The sequence below is a fragment of the Podarcis vaucheri genome, assembly GCF_965113315.1.
Source record: "Podarcis vaucheri genome assembly, chromosome: Z".
NCBI lineage: Eukaryota > Metazoa > Chordata > Lepidosauria > Squamata > Lacertidae > Podarcis > Podarcis vaucheri.
Window position 1 is genome coordinate 30861265 of NC_138758.1, and position 15315 is coordinate 30876579.

General features: G+C 46.4%; 1 protein-coding gene across 3 annotated transcripts in view; it reads right to left on the reverse strand.

Annotated features, from left to right (window-relative positions):
* Positions 1-15315, reverse strand: part of HEPH (hephaestin) — a 48264-nt gene that overhangs the window by 25447 nt on the left and 7502 nt on the right. For all 3 annotated transcript variants that reach the window (XM_082208234.1, XM_082208232.1, XM_082208233.1), the window contains exons 3-9: positions 12646-12890; positions 11228-11443; positions 10393-10572; positions 8972-9226; positions 6648-6816; positions 2509-2648; positions 823-954 (exon numbers count right to left, since the gene is read on the reverse strand). In XM_082208234.1, coding sequence (XP_082064360.1) covers positions 823-954; positions 2509-2648; positions 6648-6816; positions 8972-9226; positions 10393-10572; positions 11228-11443; positions 12646-12890 — 1337 coding nt within the window. The remainder of the gene's footprint in view (positions 1-822; positions 955-2508; positions 2649-6647; positions 6817-8971; positions 9227-10392; positions 10573-11227; positions 11444-12645; positions 12891-15315) is intronic.

Below are 15315 nucleotides of genomic sequence, written 5' to 3' on the forward strand. Positions count from 1 at the left end.
TCCCATTTTGAGCCAGGTCCCTTGGAAACTTGTCCATATGAGAAATCATCCCTCTAGCTGAAAAAGGATTCCTCACCTGATTCCCAGCAACTGTTATTCAGAATCATAATTCCTCTGGCAGTGACATATTGCAGGTGGCTCGGCCCCATGCCTAGAAAGCACAGGACAAGAGGAAAACCACTCGGGCTCATAGTTTCTACACATGGGACAAGTGGGAGCATGGATAAGCCCTATGTGTCAACTTTTCTCCATCCACTTTCTCCGAAATGCCATGACAATTATGCAGATTTCTATCATGCCATCTCTTAAGGCTCATCCACACTTATCAAGCCTCACGCTTTCCAGACAGATGTCCAACTTTAAAAATCAGTGTCCAAGCACTTTCAAAAAAATTTGCTCTGCAGCTTTCCACAGAAAGACTTGCTCTTTGAAGCTGAATCGGAGCAAACAGAATCCCGTGGAAAATCAAAATGGCTGTTTGTTCCGATTCAGCAGTAAAGAGCGGGTTTTTGTGGGGAAAGCACCAGAGGGGGGAAAGTGTCAGACATGGAGCTTTAAAGCAGAGACCTGATCCTAAAATATGTGGCACAAAAGGAGGTCTTAATTAGACCTCACTCCAAACTGGAAAGTTCCAACACTGCAACCCTTTCTCATAGGGAGCTCTAGTATTAAAAGCATTGTGAAACCTGCCCTTTCTGAAATAACTGAAAACAACCTCTGCTTCTTCACCCCAAGTGATTTATCCTGGTCTTGCTAAGCAAGTGAAGAGCACAGTTTTTATACAGCTGTTGCTAAAATGAAAATGTGCATGTAAGAACTAACCATCCTGGTAAGCAGTTCCTTCCCATTCCTTTTCATAAAATGCACCATGGGGCTGAATGCTAAAAGGCCAAGAGGCTTTGTTTGCAAACGTAACCTGGATAGTATCTCCGACTTCAGCTTTGATCACTGGTCCTGCAGGGAGAAAGACAGGAATCATAGGTCATAGAATTGTAGAGCTGGTCCAACCCCCTGCAATGCGGGAATCACAACTAAAGCTGGTCTGTAAGTTTGCCCCCTCAGCGAGCCATTTTGTTTTCAAACAGCATGAGCATGCCTTATGTCCACTGAACACTGCATGCAGAAAGCACCTATTTACGAGAATTCTGGCATAGCTAAATATCAGTATTGTGCAAGAGCTCTATATCAGGGGTCAGCAACCGAAGGCCCATGGGCCGGAAGCAGCCCGCAGAGGTCGTTTGACTGGCCCACAAGCTGCCCCCAAACCGAGCCGCCCGCTTGCACGCTGTGCTAAACCGGCGCAGCATGGGGCAGGGACTTGCTTCTGCGGCACCGGAAATCGCGTCTACGCAGATGCCAAAAATCATGGGCGCATGTGCAATCCGACCCACAGAGGGATCTTCCCGGGGCCAATCCAGCCCAGGAAAAAATAAACCTTGCTGACCCCTGTTCTATATTTAAAAGCAAAAAAGGAAACGTGTGTCCCAAAATAGCACAGGCCTCCATAAGAACATAAGCAGAGCCTACTGGATCAGGCCAACAGCCCACCTAGTCCAGCATCCTGTTCTCACAGTGATCAACCATAAGTCTCTTTTGGGAAAACCACAAGCAGAACCTGGGGCAAGAGTACTCTTCCCTCCTGCGGCTTCCAGCAATGGACGCAGAAGCATTCACTGTATCTGGCCACTGAGGCAGAGCATAGCCATCATGGCTAGTAGACATGGCTAGTAGTCCTCTCCTCCGTGAGTATGTCTAATCTTCTTTTAAAACCATCTTAGTTAGTAGCCATTACCACCTACATTTTGCCCATAGTGAAGCATGGTAACTAGGAGCTGGTAACATTTGCTGTTTTGCACTTGCATATTTCTGGTTAAAAAAAGAAAAACTTTTAAAAATGCGTTTGTGGACAGGTACAGAAATACCTCCATGCATGCCCAGAACAGGCAAAGGTAGTAGAAGACAGGAGAATAATGACTGGGGGTAAGGGCCAGAAAACATTGTATCAGAAACTATCTATTGCTGTGTGGACAGGAACCAGCAGAATGCATTTGAAAAATCTAAGATTAAAAAAAACAGTGTGTATTGATAGTCAATCATGTACACAGAAAAATTTGATTTTGTTTGCAACAAAATATGGGAGCCCCTCATTGATTGTACCCAGATTGTGGGACTCTGCCTGCCTAGGGAGGGTAGACTGATTCCTCCTTGGTGGTTTTCCACTGCCTTGTGAATACCCTTTTTTTCCTAGTAGGCATTTCATCTTTGGGACTGCTCTTGTTTTTAGGTTTTTGTAACACTGCACTGGCTTTTGAATGACTATCCCTGTTTCCCAGATCATAAAATATTTATAGTTGATGTGAGCAGCATTGAGTGTCTCTGTTAAGACAGAAAGAGTGAGTTACAAATCTTCCAGATAAATAGATAAAACTTCCCACCGTGCCTCTCAAAATGTAAAAAGTCATAGCCCATATATCTGGCTGGGCAGGAAAGTTAATTTTGATGTATTACCAAGTATTCCGAGATGCTTTTCTTCTTTTGTCCGCCCCTTCTCCACCTGAAAAGTTCCATCCATGTATTCAGTGTATTGGACCTTCCAATATGTTCCCCCAATCCTAGTGGAATTCTGCTTGAAAAACTGCTCTGAAGAACTAAACACAAAGAAGCAAACATGTGATTCCAGGATGCAACAACAACCAAATCTTTAGATTTTGCAGCTTTTGTTGTTGCTTCTGCAAATCCAGCTGCATCAGCCAAGATCCACAGTAGCTTTGATGCTGAACTATGCAAGACTTGGCAAAAGAAGACTGTTTTCATCGTTAACGCTGTCTTTTTAGGGAGGTGGAAAGGATGTTTATGTGTCACATATAAAGGCTGATAGTGCAGGTGGGTGAGAAAAAGTCCAGCTAATTGCCTTTGGGGAGAAGGGCCAGAGAGGCTCAGTAGCAGAGCATTTCCTTAGCAAACAGAAAGTCCAAGGTTCAGTTGGCATCTCCAGGTGGGCCAGGGGAAAACTCATGTCTGAGATGATAGAAAGCCTCTCCTGCCAAACAGTGTAGACCACACTGAGGTCTCATCCACACTTCTGCTTGTTCCTTGCCTAGAAAGCATGAGTCTCAGCGGTGTTTGATACCATCAACCATAACATCCTTCTGGACCGTCTTGAGGGGCTGGGAGCTGGGGGCACTGTCTCCTGGGCCGTGTTCAGAAAATGGTGGTGGGGGATGAGTGTTCAGACCCCTGGGCTCTCACTTGTGGGGTGCCTCAGGGTTCCGTCCTTTCCCCCATGCTTTTCAACATCTACATGCAGCCGCTGGGAGAGATCATCAGGGGGTTTGGGCTGGGTGTTCATCAGTATGTGGATGATACCCAGCTCTACCTCTCCTTTAAATCAGAACCAGTGAAGGCAGTGAAGGTCCTGTGTCAGTGCCTGGAGGTGGTTGGAGGTTGGATGGCGGCTAACAGATTGAGGTTGAATCCTGACAAGACAGAAGTACTGTTTTGGGGGGACAGGATGTAGGCAGGTGTGGAAGACTCCCTGGTCCTGAATGGGGTAATTGTGCCCCTGAAGGACCAGGTGCGCAGCCTGGGAGTCATTCTGGACTCACAGCTGTCCATGGAGGCACAGGTCAAATCTGTGTCCAGGGCAGCTGTTTACCAGCTCCATCTGGTACGCAGGCTGAGACCCTATCTGCCTGCGGACTGCCTCGCCAGAGTGGTGCATGCTCTGGTTATCTCCCGCTTGGACTACTGCAATGCGCTGTATGTGGGGCTACCTTTGAAGGTGACCCGGAAACTACAACTAATCCAGAATGCGGCAGCTAGACTGGTGACTGGGAGCGGTCGCCGAGACCACATAACACCGGTCTTAAAAGACCTACATTGGCTCCCAGTACGTTTCCGGGCACAATTCAAAGTGTTGGTGCTGACCTTTAAAGCCCTAAACGGCCTCGGTCCTGTATACCTGAAGGAGCGTCTCCATGCCCATCGTTCTGCTCGGACACTGAGGTCCAGCACCGAGGGCCTTCTGGCGGTTCCCTCACTGCGAGAAGCCAAGTTACAGGGAACCAGGCAGAGGGCCTTCTCGGTAGTGGCGCCCTCCCTGTGGAACGCCCTCCCACCAGATGTCAAAGAGATAAACAACTACCAGACTTTTAGAAGACATCTGAAGGCAGCCCTGTTCAGGGAAGCTTTTAATGTTTGATGTATTAGAGTATTTTAATATATTTTTTTGGGAAGCCGCCCAGAGTGGCTGAGGAAGCCCAGCCAGATGGGTGGGGTACATATAATAAATTGTTGTTGTTGTTGTTGTTGTTGTTGTTGTTGTTGTTGTTGTTGTTGTTGTTGTTATTTTCTGCTTGTCCTGCACTTTCTAGCCACAGGTCCAAGAGGTTTTGCCTTTGCTCTGCTGCTTTCCCCTTGAAAATCTGTTCTTCAGCACTAAATTGGAACAAAAGGCAAACCACAGAAAACCCGAGTACTGTTTGTTCTGATTTAGTGCTAAAGACTGGGTTTCTCCAGGGGAAAGCAGCTGGGCGAACAGAGGTGTGGCTAAGCCCTAACTTAGATGGACCAATAGTTTGACTCCATGAAAGTCGGGTTCCTAGGAAGTAGGGAGCATTTGCCCTTTGCTAGTCAGCTCAGGCCAGAGGTGGATAATGTCATAAGAACATAAGAAAAGCCTGCTGAATCAGGCCCTGTGAGATCTTGCAAGAACCAGTGGGGGCTGCCTAAGCAAGGCAGAGAGCTGAAAACTCTCTTCGTGAAGGGAAAACCTGGTGCTAAAAGAGCTTTAAAGCTCTCTGCCTTGCTTGCATTTAAATTGTGGAATTTTAGCCAGTGGTCCTTCAGCTGTGTGTGGTTGAAATGGTGCGAGTTAAATGCACGTTAGATGTGATCGTGCTGTTTATAACTAGCTGAAATCAAGGTGACCTTGGGTGGTGTTGACAGAACACTGTGTGTACCAAGTGAGCCAAAAGTAAGACAATTAAGAGAAGTAGCTCTCACCCAAATCAAGATTGGAGTAGAGAGGCTCATCCAGAACCCCCAGCTTTAAATGAAGAAACCAAGACACATAGCTGTCAATGTTTTCCTTTTTTTAAGGGAAATTCCCTTATTCTGAATAGGATTCCTCATAAGAAAAGGGAAAAGTTGACAGCTATGCCCAGATAAAGGGCAGCTGGCAGATGGGATGAGAAAGTGCAACTGTTCAGTAATCTTAAAACACCATCAAAAAAGCAACTGCAGAGCAGCCCCACTATCCCCAAGGACACAGAGCTGTTGCTTTGTAAACATGTACCCAGTGTTCTGTTTCCCAAGGAAGCATAATCCATCCCCTTATTTCATTAAAAAAAACACTATACCCAGGTCTATAATGCAGAAAGGTTGCAGCACCTGGGCCAAGTAAGAGGTGACATGATAGAAGATTATAAAATTATGCATGGCCTGTGGAAAGTGAAGAGAGAGTTGTTTTTATCCCCTTCTCACAATTTAACACTGGAGCTGGCTGACAATGAAGGAGAATGTTGGGAGACTCAGGACAGATAAGGACTTCCTTACACAGGGCAACTGATAACTACCGGCCAGGATAACTATGCTGTGTTTTCAGCTGGAGGCTGCTATGCTCCTGATTCCCAGTTGCTGGAAACCACAGGAAAGTGATCTTGTGCTCAGGTCTTGCCTGCAGGTTTCCCTTTGGGGCATCTGTCAGAATAGTATGCTGGACTAGAAGGGCCGCTGGCCTGATCCAAAAGGCTCTTCTAATGTTCTGATGATCTACCTCCCAACCTTGGGACACAAGGAATTAAAAGGGATAGGAAGCTCTCGGGATCTGCAGAAGACTACAATTCCCATGATTAGGGGTCTGGGGTATTATCACCATTATTTTTATTTAGTTATTATTAGACTTTTATCCTGCCCTTCCTCCCAAAGGAGCCCAGGTGTCTATCCACTTGCTGCTATTTCTAACTACAGGAGGGAGGTGGACTAGCTGACAAATTTCTGCCTTGTTATCAAACAGACCACAGGTGGACCAACTGTTACGGTTAACCATTTTTAAGCTGCTTTATATTTGCTGTAAAGGTAAAGGGGACCCCTGACCATTAGGTCCAGTTGTGGACAACTCTGGGGCTGCAGTGCTCATCTCGCTCTATAGACCGAGGGAGCCGGCGTACAGCTTCCAGGTCATGTGGCCAGCATGGCTAAGCCACTTCTGGCAAACCAGAGCAGCGCACAGAAATGCTGTTTACCTTCCCACCAGAGCAGTACCTATTTATCTACCTGCACTTGACATGCTTTCAAACTGCTAGGTTGGCAGGAGCAGGGATCGAGCAACAGGAGCTCACCCTGTCGTGGGGATTCGAACTATTGGCAAGCCCTAGGCTCTGTGGTTTAGACCACAGCGCCACTCGCGTCCCATATATTTGCTGTATGAGTACCCAAATTCAAAACCTGACCTACCACATTACAAAGAAGCTTGGTTCAAAAAATATTTTGGTTTCTTGGGGCAAAGTGCCACACTGTAGCGCCTTGAAAAGTGCAGGTTTAGCTACTTTGTTGAAAAGTCTCCTGTGCGATGGGGACCCCCTTTCAGCACTGTGTAAATGCATTCTCAAGCAGAGCAGGAAATCCACAAATAAAATCCCCCTTACCTGTTTGGCTGCAGCAGGCTTTCCCCAGTGCCCAGGTCTAACCCTGAGGGTCCGTAATTCCACTGAACTTCCTTTGCCGCTATGTAGTATTTGCGAAGTTTCCCTTTCAGGGCAGGTTCTGGATTCTGATAGGAGCAGTTCCTGACTTCATAGAGAGCCTCCATCCCAGCTGTAGGAAGCACAACAGAGCACAACACACTCAGACTGGCCTGCTTGTCAAAACAGCCTGCAGGTTGAGAGTGATGGAGGCAGGGGAGGTCAGGAGCAGCCCAACAGTCAGATCCTGTTCCCCACCACAGATTCAACTTCCAAACTCTATTTTACTTTTTTAAAAAAACATTTTTTATAGTCATACACAAGAGAAGAAGCATAAAGAAATACAGTATGATCACATCTTGAGAGTGATCAACATGCACAATTTCATCGTTAAAAGGTTGAACCCAGGCTGGCTGAAACTGTGCAAATTAAATGCATGCAAGGCAGAGAGCTTAAAAGCACCTTTTGAGCTGTGCTTTCCTAGTGCAGAAAGAGCCTGCTGGGCTCAGTTGGGAGACCTTGTGGGAACTCGGATGGACCCATAAGACCTCAGAAGAGCCTCCTAGAACACAGTTAGCAAAGCAGAAAGCTTAAATGCTCCCTGCCTTGCTTGTGGGGCAATGTCCATGTGGTGCACCACCTCCAGAAGGTAAGATTGTTCATGAGGGGCCGTTCCAAGGGGGTGGTTCGAGCATACATATTTTTGCATATACACGCCACCCCGGAACATAACCCCTGTGCAAGATGCAAATATGCTGTACTCATAATGTTACAGCAGGTCAAAAGAAGCATTAGGTGGAACACTACCATTAAACTTACTGTTCCAAAACATTACTAATTTTTCCCACCATAGGCTGGTTTACATATATTCTTTTGTAGTAGATTAACTTAATCATAGTTATTAGAGACCAATTTTTCTCAATTCGTTCATATGTAGTAAGAGATATGCAGCTTTCATGCTTTGTCCCATATGGAAAATCCATCCTTGTATCCTTAGTGATTGCTGGCATCACACATATATTCCTATCTTGGCTCCCACACCCACACAGCACTTAAAACTTACCTTATCTAGATAAAGGTCCATGTTTTAAAGTGCTGCGTTCGAGCTCCCCCCCCCCCTACTTTTTTTTGTCCTGCGTTTTCTTCAGGAAAACCCACTCTTTACAGAAGAACCAGAGCAAACAGCAAATCTGCAGAAAACCTGATCGCTCTGATAAAGAGTGGGTTTTACTGGAAAAGTATGCCAGGGCAAAAGAAGTAAAAAAGTAAAAAAAAAGTGCCTGGACGTGGCGCTTTAAAGAGTGGACCTTTGCCCAGAAAACACAGAACGTAAGGTAAGTGTGGATGAGCCCTCGCCGCTCAATTATCCCTGGAGGTATGATTCCCAAAAACTACTGCATGGCATATGCCTAGATCAGGAGCCACCCAATCCAGCTCCAGGTGGAAGTGAATCAGCGACCTGAGTGGCCTGCAGGAGCAGCCAATCAGGCTTCTAGATGAAGTGAATCCGCAACCTGATTGGCCTACAGGAGCAGCCCAGAATTAGCCAATCACGCGGGGCCCATTGTGTAAATAATGTATATGGTCAGACCACACCTGGAGTACTGTGTCCAGTTCTGGGCACCACAATTCAAGAAGGACACTGAGAAACTGGAACGTGTCCAGAGGAGGGCAACCAAAATGGTCAAAGGCCTGGAAACGATGCCTTATGAGGAATGGCTAAGGGAGCTGGGCATGTTTAGCTTGGAGAAGAGGAGGTTAAGGGGGGATATGATAGCCATGTTCAAATATATAAAAGGATGTCACATAGAGGAGGGAGAAAGGTTGTTTTCTGCTGCTCCAGAGAAGCGGACACGGAGCAATGGATCCAAACTACAAGAAAGAAGATTCCACCTAAACATTCGGAAGAACTTCCTGACAGTAAGAGCTGTTCGACAGTGGAATTTGCTGCCAAGGAGTGTGGTGGAGTCTCCTACTTTGGAGGTCTTTAAGCAGAGGCTTGACAACCATATGTCAGGAGTGCTCTGATGGTGTTTCCTGCTTGGCAGGGGGTTGGATTCGATGGCCCTTGTGGTCTCTTCCAACTCTATGATTCTATGATTCTATGATTCTAGCTAGAAGTTTTGGGGAAAATTTTCATTCAATGCTACTATGAGCTGAATAAAGAGCATGAAATTCACACTCGACTGAGTATATTTCACCCACTTTCTGTTGTCATGGGCAAGGAATTCAGCAAAGAACTAGTGATCACAGTTGCAAGGGGAACTCAGTCTGGGAGACTTCCTTACCTTGCAGGTGATCATGGACTGCGCAGTTCAGCAGCCATTTCCCAACGTGTCGAGGGATCATTTCTGCTGCCACAAAAGTGGCTGGGAAGAGGCTGGCCACGTCAGTCCTGTGGCCCCGGACAATCAGGGTCTGTCCATGGAAGAAGACGGTGTGGATATCAATCTCATTGCCCATCCCAAAAAGATGCCATGACACATGATCCCCAGCACACATGGTCATCTCAGGGAGGTTCCCAAACACGTAACCATTAATTGCTGCAGAAATAGAGATCAAGATGTTAGCATGAAAATGGGGTTTCGTATCAGTGTGTGGGTGTACATATATGTAGCATCCTATATTCATAAAAATGTAAGGCTGTTACTGTGCAACTGGAGAATTTACAGTGCCTCATCACAATCCTGGATTTGCATAAAGCCAGGGTGAGAGAAGGGCAGTTTAAAATGGTGGTTTCAAACAACAGCAGAGGTTTGAATAAAGCAAAGATAGAGGTCCACAGGTTCAATGTATCCTGTTAATGTGCACAGAATTTAAATACCTTCCGCCTACTTTTTTTTTTTGTAATGCCCCAATATTAATAGATTTGCTTCATTTTCCTTCTGTTTTGCAGTTTGGAGGCACATTGTGACTCGCCAATGGTTGTGTAACTCCTGTGAAGTTGTATAACCGAGTGGCTTGGGTTGTGTTGTTTCCCAATGCAGCGTTCCCAGACTCGCATTTGCTTTCATAAAGTATTAGGCATGAGTTTCCCTATGGCAGTACCCATATGAGGGAGCAAGTTGTACATGTGAAAGAACAAAAGCTGTGGCTGAGGAGGCTAGGTTGAAAGGTTATCAGAATGGCCTGTCCACATGATGTTCATTCACTGGTGCTCCAGTGGCAAACCTGTGGATGAGATACAGTTGCTAAGGATCATGAGAGATCCCACTTGCCACCCTTGTATTGTGTTCTCTACTGTCAAGTCACGAGAAGTGACTAACACATTCCTCCACTCTCAGAGGCTTGGGGAGGGGTATCCCAAGGGGAGGGGGCCTTGTAAGCTGCAGGACTCCCTCCTCACAGAGGCTCCCCTGGCACTTTACTATACAACTTCCAGAGGATGCTGAAGACACACCTCTTTATCTGACACCTGAGGCGTATATTTTTTAGGAGTCACTTTATTTTTATGATTGTAAGTTGTTTCAAACTGTTTTCAGTGTTGTTTCAATGTTGTAACATACCTTGGGAACTTAGGGTGAAGGGAAGACAATCCATCAGTCAGTCAGTCATTTTAATCAGTTATAATTCTTTGGCAGCCCTGAAGTTAATACATCTCTGTTCTGTATGATCTCTGAGTTTATTTGATCCAGAGAGGGTGTGCTACAGCTGTCCCTACCTGGATATAAACAGAGGTCAAGAAAAGGTCCTGCCCAACTGCACCCACCATGCATCTTGTTGCTCTCCCTGAACCCCTCGTCTTCCTCATCAACAGTGCTTGGATCTCCACAGAAGGAGGCAATGTTTTGATCCAGGTGCCAGCTCTCATTCTCGTCAACCACGCTGAACATCAGAAAGAAATCCAGGTCCGCGTCATGCCGCCTTTGAGAAACGCTCTTCAGAGTCCCTGGGCCAGGAGAAGATAGGAGTGAATGGAAGGAGCCAGGAGGCCTGATGCTGTAGGGGGAGCATGCTGGATTTCTTCCTACTTTCAAGAAAACCCACCTCTCTTAGCCCTGAGGGAACACACTTCTGCTCTCAAAGCAAGTCTGGCGAAGGACTGTGGGGCTGGCTTCACACAGTGGTGAGCAGCGTCCCTCCTCCAGGCAGCAAGTACCACCATTTAGTGCAAATCCACTTCATACATTTAAATCACATTCATTTGAGAGCCAGTGTGATGGCCACTCTAACTGGAGGAAAGTGGCAGGACAAATGGAACTGTGGCCGAGCCCTGATATCTTGCCACCTCTGTATGAGTTCAAAAACCAATAGCACCCAAACAAGAAAATAAAACAACATATTATATATATTTATCCTAAAACAAGGCCTTTGGGCCTTGCTTCTTTAATTTCCAGTTCTGCAAATGACATGTTACAACCCCTGACCTCTTTCTTTCACTTAAACTACCAGGCTGAATATGGTCTAGAAGCTTGTTTCAGTCAATTTAAACCTGAACTGAGGAACAATTCAGGAAAGGTATTTGTGGCCTATTGCACTGTTTGTGATATAATTTCAAAAATAAGCTATGAAAATAAGCAATCTTTTCCCAAGAGCAGCCTTACCTTCTCTACATATCAGCAGCGGCCCAATTAAGCCAGAGGCAATGTCTTTTGCTGCATCAACATGAGAATGATAGATCCATGTTAAACAGGCTGGGTCATCATCCATTGGACCATGATCCTCAGGAACAGTCCAAGTATATGTGTGGTTCCTGCCCGGGGGGATGGCATCATCCTTCTTAAGGTCTTGGGAAGAGGACTCATCAGGGTATAGGGATCCTGGAAAAATTGAGAAATTGCAGTATACATTCCGTACAATTTCCATTTAATACAGTTGCATTAGCCTTGAGAAGAGCCTGCTGGATCTGGCCCGTGGCCCATTTAGTCCAGCATCCTGTTCTCACAGTGGCTGATCAGACGCCTCTTCTGGGAAACTCACAAGCAGGATTCGATTGCAAGAGCACCCTCCGCTTTGGCGATTTCCAGCAACTGGTATTCAGAGCACAGCCATCATGGCTAGAAGCTACCGGCAGCCTAATCTTCCATGGATTGTACTGTTGCACACAACCCCAGCTTCTGAGTTTCAAGAGACTGCAGAGATGCCAGTACTTAGCCAGGGTTCAGTTCCATTGGAATGAAGATAAACAGACTGTGTTGATAGGATATTTGTTTTTACACATCTATACAATCTGGGGACGTGGGTGGCGGTGTGGGTTAAACCACAGAGCCTAGGGCTTGCCGATCAGAAGGTTGGCGGTTCGAATCCCTGCGATGGAGTGAGCTCCTGTTGCTCGGTCCCTGCTCCTGCCAACCTAGCAGTTCGAAAGCACGTCAAAGTGCAAGTAGATAAATGGTTACCACTCCGGCGGAAAGGTAAACGGCGTTTCCGTGCGCTGCTCTGGTTCGCCAGAAGCGGCTTAGTCATGCTGGCCACATGACCCGGAAGCTGTACGCCGGCTCCCTTGGCCAATAAAGCAAGATGAGCGCTGCAACCCCAGAGTCGGTCACGACTGGACCTAATGGTCAGGGGTCCCCTTTACCTTTTTATATACAATCTGAGCATGGGATGGAGGGGCTCACAGCATTAACACTCCAACCTATAACAGTATACTTTAAGAGCTTCCATTTTGACAGCAGCCTCTCAAACTTAACACCCCACTATGAATTGCTTTTAAATCATCCAATGATTAGAGAGCCAGTGGTTAGAGTGTCTGACTAGAGCCTCGGAGACCACGGCTCGAATCCCACTCAGCCCAAAAGCTCACTGGATCACCTTGGGCCAGTCATTGCATCCCATGTACACCTTGAGCTCCCTGGAAAAAAGGTGGAGTAAAAATGCAATATATAAATATATAGATAAATAAAAGCATCATATGCAACATGCCAACTCATGTAGAAACATCCACGAAAGCAGAGGTGAGAGGAAACTTGTTTATTATTATTTATTCAATTTATATATTGCCCTTTATCAAAATACTTACCTTCTGAGTCCTTCTTGTAGAAGACACCATGAGGATGAATGGTGAATGGTCGCCTGCCAAAATTCTTCAGGTGTACAATGATGGTGTCACCCACTTCGGCTCGTATGATGGGCCCAAGGAATCCCAGCCAGGAGGGTTTGGGTATTTCTGATGTGTACGTTTCATCTAAGTATTGCTTATACATAGATTTCCTGTAGATGCTGCCAATTCTGTTCTCAGCAGGCTGGAGAAAGCTAGAGGCTATCCTGAAAAGGAAGGGGGAACAGCAATGACAATATTGGTAGCAATTTTCATATGTGTTGATACATCTCTCCTGCTATCTGTATGCACAGCTGGTTGTTTTTGAGGCAAGGCAGAGAGAAGAAAATGTCTGTTTTATTTGTTTATTATTAGTCACTTTATCTTGCCCTGGGACGCGGGTGGCGCTGTGGGTTAAACTACTGAGCCTAGGGCTTGCCGATCAGAAGGTCGGTGGTTCGAATCCCCGTAACGGGGTGAGGTCCCGTTGCTCGGTCCCAGCTCCTGCCAACGTAGCAGTTTGAAAGCACGTCAAAGTGCAAGTAGATAAATAGGTACCGCTCCAGCGAGAAGGTAAACGGTGTTTCTGTGCACTGCTCTGGTTCCCCAGAAGCGGCTTAGTCATGCTGGCCACATGACCCAGAAGCTGTACGCCGGCTCCCTCGGCCAATAGTGAGATGAGCACCGCAACCCCAGAGTCGGCCACGACCGAACCTAATGGTCAGGGGTCCCTTTACCTTTTATCTTGCCCAGAGCAACCCAGAGTGGCTTACACTCAACCAACCAAAAAAACCAACATAAATACATTAAAACCAAGAGGGGAAAGAAATACAGTGGTACCTCAGGTTAAGTACATAATTCGTTCCGGAGGTCCGTACTTAACCTGAAACTGTTCTTAACCTGAAGCACCACTTTAGCTAATGGGGCCTCCTGTTGCTGCTGCGCCGCCAGAGCACAATTTCTGTTCTCATCCTGAAGCAAAGCTCTTAACCCGAGGTACTATTTTTGGGTTAGTGGAGTCTGTAACCTGAAGCGTATGTAACCTGAAGCGAATGTAACCTGAGGTACCACTGTATATTAAAAACATCCCACCCACTTTTAAAAACGGGTTTAGTACAGCAGTTCCCAGACTGGATGGTACCTTCCCCAGGGGCGGTGGGGGGGGGGATTCCTAGTTGACGCTAAGAGACAAGGAGCTGGCAGGGAGGCAATGGAGGTAGAAATGGCTATCAAACTTTGAAAAGTTGGCATCACTGGATCAAGTTTATCAGTTTTGTTGAATCACTCAAACTAAAAAGTTTTAATTGGGTTTTAAATAAATGTGCAATTAATGAAACTAAACCATTGGTTTAATAAATCCTGAGTATGTTCTTGTTCTGCTTAAGAAACTCAGCTGTGCTTTACTACATCAGATTAGCAGTCACATAACCCTTGGCAAGAATTCTGCTCTGGCAGGTTACTAGGTAAAGGTAAAGGGACCGCTGACCGTTAAGTCCAGTCGTGGCTGACTCTGGAGTTGCAGCTGAGGGAGCCGGTGTTTGTCCACAGACAGCTTCCGGGTCATGTGGCTGGCATGACTAAGCCACTTCTGGCAAACCAGAGCAGCGCATAGAAATGCTGTTTACCTTCCCGCCGGGGTGGTACCTATTTATCTGCTTGCACTTTGACATGCTTTTGAACTGCTAGGTTGGCAGGAGCAGGGACTGAGCAACGGGAGCTCACCCCGTCACAGGGATTCGAACCGCCAACCTTCTGGCTGGCAAGCCCTAGGCTCAGTGGTTTAGACCACAGTGCCACCCACGTCCCTTTTATCAAAGTTAAAGCAACCAGTGGGAGTCCTAAGTCCACCCAAGCAGTGACGTGCTTTTTATCTCTATTTGAAGGTGAGAGGTGCACAGCCATTAATGTGCACAGCGACATCTTGGGAGGGGTGTTTCCAGCTACCCCACCCTTTGCCCTTGGAAACTGCTGCAGGAGATGGGCAGTGAGCAACATCATGGGAGGGGTGTTTATTAGGACTAAGGTGAAAGTGTGACGCTACCTTGTTATGCTTCGGGTGATGCATGCTGTTTAAGGAATCTTGTTATATGTATAGTATTAGAATTTGGTTTTTTTTAATATGTTATTATATTTGCTATTGTTTTACTATATTATTGGTTTTTGCAGTGTTTGTTCGAAATGCATCTGTTTCTTTGTTGCAAGCCACTTTTAGCATGGTATTTGTGTGTGTGTGTGTGTGTGTGTGTGTGTGTGTGTGCGCGCAAAAGCAGGATACAAATAAAATGAATGAATGAATGTCAGACTATGGAGATTTTGAGTATTGAATGCAGAGGGTAGGGTGGGGCGTAGTTTATGATGATTCCAGACAAGTGGGGAGAGGACAGAGGTGAAACCATCTTCCTCCCCCGTGGGAAAGGCAATCTCTTGTATCTTTTACTGATACAGAAAATTGAATTCCAGTAGATACAATTTCTCCGGCGGGAGTTGCTGCTGGGCTCGCAAGGCTTGCGGATAGCAGCCTGTTCTGGGGGCTGGGGTTGGGGGAAGCTTGGGCTTCCCCCGCTGCAGCCCCATGGCTGGGGGGGGATTTTTTTTTATTCATTTCCCCCCAAAAAAACGAGGTGCGCCCTATGGGCCAGTGCGCCCTATAGG